Raw genomic sequence first — 10,863 nt, forward strand, 5'->3', positions numbered from 1 at the left:
ACAACTAACAACACCAACAGCAATTAGAAATTAAAAACCAAACTATTACACAGAGAACAAACATGCTTCCCCATAACATAAATAAGCCATACCAAAAGAAACCACTTTGACGAAAAAATTTTGGCACAAGAACGAGAGACCTCCAATAGATGCGCCGCCGCCGCTGCACCTATACCACCTGGAGTATCCGCAGTTATATCGCCAAATCACTAGTCCTTTGAAGCGGGAATGGTCTGAGATTGTAAGACCATAAAATCCCCAAAAGTCGAAAACCAAACCCTAACCCTAACTTTTCTAAAGGAAAATTGAGTGTTTGGGTTAGCTAAACAAAGCACCGCTTCTAATTAGCCTCGAGGCCGTCAAGAATTGCTCGCTGACGACCTTAATTGAGCTAACGTTGCTCTGACCGCCGGCGGCAGGGGAAATCTTGAAGTAGTGCTCTGCTTTTAGAGAGAAGGGAGAGCGTTTAGAGAGAGAAGGGAATTGGAGGGAAGCTTGTCATCAAAGATCAGTATTAAAGATGTGCAATCTTCATACTTAACATTAGTGATAAAGCATCTTACTTAACGGTTCCTTGATTCCCCTTTGCACATACATTTTTATTGGCAGATTGATGGGCTTCACGTAACCCAAACTCTAAAAGCATTGATTTATTATTATTATTATTATTATTATTATTATTATTATTATTATTATTATTATTATTATTATTATTATTATTATATCTAAAAAACAAAAGGCATACAACCTACGATAAATTAGTGGGAAGCCGAGATACAATCTGGGCCCCCACTCCTCTAGCTATTGCAAATCCTACCCTAGTGAAGATATGAGCTGCAGCACGAGCCCCAATGTCTTGCGTCGTCGAGAACCTCTGAATCCGCTTCAGTAACGCAACAGCCTCTTTCTCTAATTCCCCAAGCGAAGAAAAGGAGAAGGGAATGAAACCATATCCAATCGCCTGACATCGAGCTTCATACTTAACCCGCTTCCGATGAGCTGCATCAGCCACAACCCGCCCAGGAATGAAGTCAGGTAGCCTTGACTGTGTCAAAGGAGAAGACCCTGTCAAATCAACACAGACATCGCGACCACGATCCCATGAATAAAGTAACACATCCGCAGGTCTGAGGGCCTCGTCGTTCCTTCCAGCCAACCCAATGTCAACCTCTTTTCTCGCTGAAATCCCAGAACGATAGCAAACATCAACAAGGGTATCCCGAACAACATTATGCCGATGTTTAATACCCACAATACCAGCACAAGACACCGCGTGATCACCGAAAATATCTCCAGCAAAAACCCTCGAACAAGCAGAGCACAACGTCGAGATAGAGAACAATGGAACACCCAACCGATAGGACAACACACAGCGATAAGTCTTGGCGTTCATCGTCTGACCCAACCCCGAAATAGGAACCGCCCGAAGCCAAGCAGAGGTGTGATCACCATTATTATTATTATTATTATTATTATTATTATTATTATTATTATTATTATTATTATTATTATTATTATTATTATTTATTTTGGTAGATTGTATGATGAAATATAATTCTTCTAGATTCTTTTATAAAAAGGTTAATAGTAAAATTTTGATTAACAAACAAAAGAGTTAAGAGTACAAATAGGTACTCAATTCTTCAATTTTTCACCATTTAGGTACTCAATTTATTTTCTTCACCGTTTAGGTACTGAGTACCAAATTCTGGCCAAAAAAATTAATTTCCCCTAACAATTGAGTACGCAAGGTTAACAATTGAGTACCTTGGGTTAACTCAATGTGGGGCCCACTCGAATAACAAAAGCGCAGGTCAGCAAATTTTTTTCCCCTTTCTTATTCTTTTATTCCTCCTTTATTGTTTCTAAATCTGGAAATTTGCTGCGAGGTTGGTGAAGAACACGACCACTCATTTGGGCAAATTTGGAGAAAACGACACTTAGTACAGCCATTTTTTTGAGGTAACCTTCATTACTCATTGTTTTTGTTGTTATTTTGATATAAATTTCAAATATTTTGGCCGATTGATGATCTTAATTTGCTAGTTTGGGTTTATGGTTTTGTGGGTTTTGTTAACGAAATTGATGATGTTGATTTGTTGTGTTTTTGGCGCATAATTTGTTGTTGTGTTGTTGTTTTTTGATGATATATGTTAGTGTTGTTGATGGATTTTGTTCGCATGTTGTATATTTTGAGCAAAGGTTTGATTAATGTATGTGTTTTGCGAAGTAAAATAGGGGAGGTTTTGCTTCTACTGTGTATGTGTGATTGATGGTGTTATGTGTGCTTTTGTTGTCAATTTGAAGTGCCTAACTTCAAATTATGGTCATTGTGTTCTGTTTAGGGAAGAATTGCTGAGGGAGGAGCTGAAAATGAGATTGAGTTTGTTGAAGAACGTGTAGCTCCCTGTGTAATACCCCTAATTTTTAAACCAATTTAATTATTATTAATTATAATTATTAAGCATAAGTATGTCTTATTTCGGATCTTATAATCCCGTTTATAAAAATGGACGAATAATTTTCCTATACGCTTATAAAATATTTTCTTAAGATGCTTAGATTATTAAATTATTAATTTTTCCTATAAACATATTACAACTTTCAAGTGGATTTTTAATAAGAAATTGTACATAATTTCCTAAACTCTAATTATAAAATTATCATTTTAAATATGAGCCTTATTTCATGAACATAGTTTGGGCAAGTAAGCCATTTATTCTAACCCATATGACTACTTACAAGCCCAATTGATATTTACAACCCAACTCATAATTTTAGCCAAAAAAAAAAGGGAAAAAGAAAATAAAATTTCATCCCCAATCACCACAAACTACGTTCATCTTCTCCATTCCTCCATGAAAGCTTCATCAAGTTAGCTTTTTCCAACTAACACCTCTCCCAACTATAATTTCTGACTACATTCACCCTCACCCTCCACATGTAACTCATTTACTCAATCACCATTATCAAACTTGCTCCCAACCATTAGATTTCACCTCCAAATTAACCAATTGATATTCAAAGTTTCACCTCCAAAAACAACCAATTGCAAATTAAAGTTACAACCTTTAATCTTATTTTAATCCCTAATTTTCCCTATAAATAGAGCAAGGATCTTGAACAAATTCATTAGCAAAGTATACTCCCAAATTTTCAGCAAATTGAAATACCCAAAACCCATTTTTTCCCCTCTTTCTCTCTCCTCCGCGCCACCACCAAACGCACCACCACCCCTGGCCGCGCGCCACCAGCCGCACCACCTCCACCTCGCCGGCGCACCGCTTCCACCTGCTGCCCAGCCAGCCGCACCACCCAACCCAACACCTCCTCAAAACCAACCTTCGTACTTCCTGTAAACACAAAAGAAAAAAAAAAGTGTTAAGCTTTTGTTTTCTAATTTACTTGATATAAAACCCACCAAAAATAAATCTTAAAAGTAAGTGGGCTCCTAAACACTTCTATTTTGGGCTAATTGATTGAAAACAATTATTATTACTTATATGCTACTATGTACTACTACTACTACTTCTTACTTACTACTACTACTACTACTACTACTACTACTACTATTACTATTATTATTATTATTATTATTATTATTATTATTATTATTATTGATTATTACTAAAGATTTATTTATAAAAGTATTAATCTTATAAAAAGGACGTAATTAATATTTAAGTTGTTCATGCACAACTAGATTAGAGTTTGTGTTCTATGTCTTTGGGTTTATTGTTGAAGAGTTATTGAATAAGAGTTATTGGTTATTGTAGGGGGAATTTCAAGTTCGTAATTAGGAGTTTCGTACTTGTGTGAAAAGATCAAGGTACATATTCGTGGCTAGATCTTTAACTAATGTGATTTTATTCATAAATGTATTTTATGTTTTAAATGATGAACTATGTTTGAATGTTGAACAATGATTTATGAATGTTTATAAAATAAATCGTGTAAGCTTGTTTTAATAAAAACGATTGTTTGATATTTAAATACTTTATAAGCTTGGTTGTAAACTTACTTGGTTTACTAAATTGTTTAAAAAGGAAATGTTATCATTTTAATCATCCCATATATGGGAATTGGAAGATTGATTTATCAAAGATGTTTATTGGATTTTCTTGACTCCCACTATGCGGAGATAAATGATAAGACTATGAGTTTTGTATGATCTAGTCTTTCCTCGAGTATAGACTATGTAAATGAGTTACTAGCTTGAGGGGTGTGCACACTTAGGTTGGGAAAATTGTTTATGAAATGGTTGATTATCCAACCTTTATTAGAAAATACTTTAGAGAATTATAAATTTTGGATGTTTTCCAAAATATGAAATCTTGTCTATGGAAAGTTTGAATAACCATGTTTTCATGAGAATTATATATTTTGCAAGAAAATGTTAATCAACTAAATTAATTTACGTATTTAGCACTTATATGTACTTAGCATTTTGCTAACGCGTATTTCTCTTTTGTTTTGGCTTGGCCCTACTTATCATTTATGATGAGTAGATAGGTAATGACGACGAGTCAACATGTTGCATCGGGGACGAAGGGCAAAATCACTTAGTCTAGATTCACTGTTATGAATTAGTATGAGTATCATGAAGATTTATGTTTCAAAAACTATTTCTATTTTCAATTAATTAATGAAAGCTAAGATGTATTTCTTCCGTTGCAAGTCTCTGTTTTTAAAAGCCTTACGTTATCACGTGGCAGTAATGCTCCTAAACTACTCTCTTAATTATATTAGTATCATTATTATTGGAGAGTAATTTGGGGGTGTTACACCCTGTTTGGGTCTTCAAAGTGCTCATCCATTGCTGTCTATGGATGATATTATGTGTGTTCACGTTTTCCCCAAATTGGACCCCCTGAGTTCTATTGCTGTCTTCCGGCTCTCTTCAGAAAAAAAATTTCCTGCTTGGATGACACTGGACTGCAGTACAGAGGGGATGAACTAGATGAAGCAGCAGCTATTCAGAATTATTATTATTTTTTTTTATTCTGGAAAAATCGTGGAAGATGAATTTAGCCTAAGAAAACTAGATTTGTTTCTATTTTGCTGTTACTTTGTTGCTGGTGTATTCATGGCATTTTTTTTCTTGTTCAGAACCCTTTAAATTAATGTTTTTTTTTTTATTTTTAACTGTTGCAACAGAAAAATTAATTAATATTTTTTTAAAAAAAATTAATTTTTTAATTAGGTATGGTTAGTGGTGAGTTAATTAGCCTGAAAATTAGTTAGAGTACCTAAAAGGTGAACAAAAAAAATTGAGTACCTAAAAGGTGAAAAATTGAAGAATTAAGTACCTATTTGTACTCTTAACTCCAAACAAAAAGGAAGGAGTGGAAGTACAACTCTTTCCGTTTCATAATAATCGCAATAGTGGGAGGACACAAAATTTTAGGACAACTAGGTTAGTTCCCGTGCCACACACGGTAATTTTCAATACTATTATTAAACTATCTTATAATTAGTTTTTTGTAAACAAAAAAAATAAAAAATTAAAAATTAAAAAAAAATTTAAAATCATAGTTGACAAATTTGGATCAAAATGAATAATTATGAAAGATATGTTAAATATAAAATGATGTAGAAACTAGTCAAAGAAATTTTTTGTATAGCTTTATAAATATTTGTATTAAAAATTTGTCAAATCTTTTTTAATTTTAAGCTACATTATAGAGATTTGACATATTTAACACAAATATTTAAATATAATAATACTTCACTTTCTCTTAGTATATAGTCATCTCTATTAAAATATAGTAGCAATACATAATTGTATATAATAGAACACCTAATTGCTTAGCTTGTTACCAAAAGTGAGTAAACTATATAATTAAGTATGATGTTTAAATAAAATATATCAATACTAAGTAAATTATATCTTGAATATATCTCAAAAAAGTTAACTTATTTGTTAACTTATTTAAGAGAATATATCTCAAAAAAGTTATTGTAATATGAGTACTTGCCATTTTTTCATTCAAATTTTCAAAGCATTGTATTTGTATGTTAGTCAACTATAATATTACATACTATGATATTTTTAGTTGCCATTATTAAGTGTGAATATATTTAAGTTAATTTTTTCAAAAAAAAAAAAAAAAAAAGTACTACATATTTAAGTTAATTACTTCATGGTGTGTTTTTTTTTTGGAAAAATATATGGGATCTTCTAGAATATAGAGTAAGTATATTTCTATATTTACATTTTTGCTTTTTTTTTTTTAAGGATATACCAATATTTAAATGTTTGCTTTTTTTGAAAAAATATATAAAATCTTCTAGAATATTGAATAAGTATATATTGTTATATCAAAGCCTTTTTGGTGCAGCAAGCCACACTGTGTAGCCTGCTGCCAAGTCAGTAAAAATAACGGACCCAGACGCGCGCATAACGGGGTTACTATTCATGCGCATAACGGGGTTACTGGTTTTGTCAGGGTTACTTGTATTTTTCAGGGTTACTTGTATTTTTTTTCCAAGGGTTACTTGTATGGATTACTTATCTTGGGGTTACTTGTATTTTTCAGGGGTTACTTGTATTTTTTTTCAGGGGTTACTTGTATGGATTACTTGTTGAGGGGTTACTTGTATGGGCTAATTCAAGGGTTACTGGGTTACTTGTATGAGTTACTTATTTAGGGGTTACTTATATGAGTTATTTCAGGGGGTTACTTGTATGAGTTACTTATTTAAGGGTTACTTATATGAGTTACTTATTCAAGGGTTATTTGTAGGCCCCATACCAAACTAGAAACACCCTACAAGTAACCCCTGACCAAACCAGTCGTACCTTACAAATATTCTACAATCTACTCATATTACTATTGTTGTTTCTGTTGCTGAGTTTTTTAAGAAAAATGTTCAATCTAAGATTCCACGAAGAAAACGAGTTCACATTTCTTTGGTTCTCATTGATTTCACTACTTCAAATGTTGTTGATGATCTTAAAGTTAATTAATCACAATTTTTCACAGTAATTGACACCCAATTTCTACAATTTCGGACTTTAATTACAACAATTTGGCAAAGAGGAGAGAGAAAATGGGTGGAGTAGAGATATGGTTGTTGGTAATGTGTGGTGTGGCTTGGAGAAGAATCTAAAAAAAGGGGAAAGAGAAAATGGATGAAGTAGAGATATGTTGTTGGTGATGTGTGGTTTGGCTTGGAGAAGAAGCTAAGAATTAAAAAAAAAAAATAGAAATTATAGCTGGCTACACCGTGTAGCCAGCCACATGCAAAAATTTGTGTTGTTATATATATTTGCAAAATATTTGTTTCTTAAATACAAATTGTTTTCAAAAAAAATAAATAAATAAATAAAAATAAAATAAAAAATAAAAAATAAAAAATTTAAATAAAATAAAAATTAAGGATACACCAAGAGATGACACGTGTCATTGTTGGTGTGTCTTTTAGTATATCGTTATTGATGATTGATAATAGGATGGGACCAAAGAGGGAATTTTATACAGTAATATAAAGTATAGTTATACAAACATTATACGGAGTATATATCTATACTATATTTAAAACAGGAACTTTTACAAGTCATACAATATGCCACCGACATTTCCCCCTAATTTCCCTACTATCCATTTGTAGTTACATATTTTTTTTAACTACTTTAAAGGAAACATTTTCATTCATACCTTTTCATCATATAGTTTTTTATTGGATAAATATACTCTTTCAATGCCTATTATGAATCTTAATACTCCATACTTCCATAGCCTCCAATAATAGTTACTGAAATCTTTAGTTTCTAGCTCTCATCCCAAACGAAAGTCATTATAAATTAAAAATTCTATCCTTTTTCCCATTTTTGCATGTCTCAAATTTTCTTCCTAATTTTCTAATTTGAATCATAAAACCTTACACCGCAATTAAGTTGATTTCCTTCATTTCTACAAAATACTTCCCTAATTTATATTATACAACCTTACACCACAATTGAATCGATTTTATAATTTTGTAAGACAATTTGGCCAAATTTTGTATCGATCAGTTTCACACTTTCATCAAATTTGTCACAAAAAGTTCTGTTTTCTCTATGTTTAACTCCCTCTATTTTTTTTCAATTTGCAATTTTACAATTTTAATTTCAATTATAAATATTGTGATAAATTAAATGATTTGTATGGAGTATTGAAAATTTATGATTAAATGATATTATTGTTTTATAAAAATTGAATATTTGTTGGTCTTCGATTTTTTTTTTGGTGTTTTATAATATTAATTTTGCTAGAATTTGAAATACATTGGCGAAACAAAATTTTATTTATTTTCAGAGTTTTTTTTGTTTTTTTTTTTTTGCTTGATGTAATTTGTATTATTTAATATTCCATATGATATAATGTATTTTTTTTCCTGTTAAGAGTATATTGCATTACATTTACATAAATATTTTTACATTTTAATTTACTAAAAAAGAGCAATTTGTATTTACAAATGTGTTTTATTATTTTTTAGAAAAAGTTTTTAATTTAAAAAAATGTCTAAATAAAAAGATGATTCCGTGCATTGCACGGGTTAAATACTAGTTTTTTTTAAAAAGTAGTATAAGGGGGGTTTGAAGTAGAGAGAAATTAAATAATAAAATTAATAATGGATTTTTTTTTACCAAATAAGGAAGTGTTGTAATTATTATAAAACAAATGAAAGAATAAAAGGGTTTGGTCATTACAAAACAGAGGAAGGAATATTTATTTGTACACCACTATACCAGTGAATAGCTCCGAGCGTTGCCCCAGGTTGTTATTTTTGTAGTCGTGCAACTTCTATTTTTTTTTTTTTTAAAAGACATTTAATAATTTATATGTGTTTTCAATACTTTTATAGTATAGGACGAGTATTAATTTAAATTATTTGTGTGCAAGATTAGAACATAAGTGACGATTGGCCTAAATGGTTAAACAATGAGTTCGTCTTTATCTCTCTACTCTCCTTATTAGAAAGCCATGGAATACCATGTAAATGAAGTAACTTGATTTTTAGGGTTTTGATAGATCATCTCTACCAATAAGCCTTATAAATTTGTGTAAAGCAATTAAAGATTATGAGTACAGCTCTTAATTTATTGATAAACGTGACTAAAATTACGTAACTAAGTAAGAAAGAATATAAATGCGAAAGTGGATATTTTGATCACTTAATCTACTGTTCCCCTATTTATGGGCTATAATGCCTATAAATAGGCCATTTTAGCCATTGCCATAACCACAATTAAACTATACTTTTATAATAAAATAAATCTTTTTAATTACTAAACATAATTTTGATAAGTAATTTCTTGTTAGCTAAGTTAAATGGAGAAAAAATTTATAAATCGGGCTATTCTAGCTATATTTACGGTAATTGCAATATTGAGCTTTACTACTACTCATGCAGCTGATCCTTCTCCACTTCAGGATTTCTGTGTGGGTGTTGACGACCCCTTTTCTGCAGGTCTGTTTATTTTACTTCTCATGTCTTAATTTAATGTACTTGTAATCCTTTACGTATTCCTCTATTCGTCATTGTCATTGATACGGTACGTATATATAAAATGAAAATTGATTTTGACACAATTCATTATAGAAACGGAGGAAGTACTTGTTATTGACATACAGTATATTAGATGACACAATTCATTTGGGCACGTTTGTCATTAATGTATTTTTCCTAATGCTGCAAATATATTGATTACATAGTAATAAAAATTATAAAAATATTGATATTTAAAAAATACATGTTGAGATGAATCTAACAAAACCTCACATGGTTGTATTATTTCTCAACACGAAATCATAAAACAAAGTCAAAGCAAGTTAGGTAAATAATGCAAAAAGTCAAATTACGTAATCAAATTTGGAACGGATGAAGTATGTTAGCCACGTGAAACAAAATTATACTCCCTCTGTCTTACAATAATTGATACCGTCAAACTTTACATACATGTCAAGATACTAATTTATATTTCCTTATTATGCAGTGTTCGTGAATGGGAAGTTTTGCAAGAATCCAATGAAGGTGAGAGTCAACGATTTCTTGTACAAAGGTTTCGACATAGCTTCGGAAATTGACAACCCTCAAGGAGTAGAAGCTACACTAGTGAACGTTGATCGATTTCCCGGGCTTAACACACTTGGTGTAGCCATAGCTCGTATAGACTTCGCACCCTTTGGCTTAAACACTCCCCATCTACACCCCCGTGCCTCACAGGCATTCGCGGTCATTAAGGGTACTCTTTACGCCGGTTTTGTGACCACCGAGTACAAACTCTACGACACTATATTGAATGAGGGTGACATAATCGTGTTCCCTCAAGGCCTAATCCATTTTCAACTCAATCTTTGCAAATCAACAGCCCTTGCTATCGCGGCTTTTGGTAGCCAAAACCCGGGTAGAATTAATGTTGTTGATGGTCTGTTTGTTACAACGCCTAAAATTTTGGACAAGGTTCTTACTAAGGCTTTTCAAGTGAATAAAACAGTGATTGAGGAACTTCGTTCTCAATTTTCGAATAATTATGACCACGTATCAATCGACTCCGCCAGATCATTATTCCTTGAGACGTTGTCTCAAAAGTCTAAGGATCTTGATGCTTGATGCAATGCTTTCAACTATGAATTGAAGAAGTTAAAAGGACTACTATAATATATATGTCACGCTGCTTGATATATTATAGTACGAACGAAATAAATATCGGTTTGAATGAATATATAAAAATGATGACTACTATGTCATCATGCTTTACTTTTATTTGATTTATGTTTCTTGTATGAATGATTGTGAATTTGTACTGTGTACTTGTATAAGGATTGTATAAACTCAATAAAGGACTACGAGCCTACGACAATATAATTATAATAT

The 10,863-nt window shown here is 31.5% G+C and overlaps 1 protein-coding gene across 1 annotated transcript; it reads left to right on the forward strand.

The window, feature by feature from the left end:
* The first annotated feature begins 9,317 nt into the window (after positions 1-9,317).
* LOC145584376 (putative germin-like protein 2-1) lies at positions 9,318-10,599 on the forward strand. Its single transcript, XM_081641232.1, has 2 exons — positions 9,318-9,456; positions 9,983-10,599. The coding sequence occupies exons 1-2, from the start codon at positions 9,318-9,320 to the stop codon at positions 10,597-10,599; spliced, it is 756 nt and encodes a 251-aa protein (XP_081497358.1).
* The last annotated feature ends 264 nt before the right edge of the window (positions 10,600-10,863 follow it).

Source organism: Chenopodium album, chromosome 16 (genome assembly GCF_948465745.1).
Source record: "Chenopodium album chromosome 16, dcCheAlbu1.1, whole genome shotgun sequence".
Classification (NCBI taxonomy): domain Eukaryota; kingdom Viridiplantae; phylum Streptophyta; class Magnoliopsida; order Caryophyllales; family Amaranthaceae; genus Chenopodium; species Chenopodium album.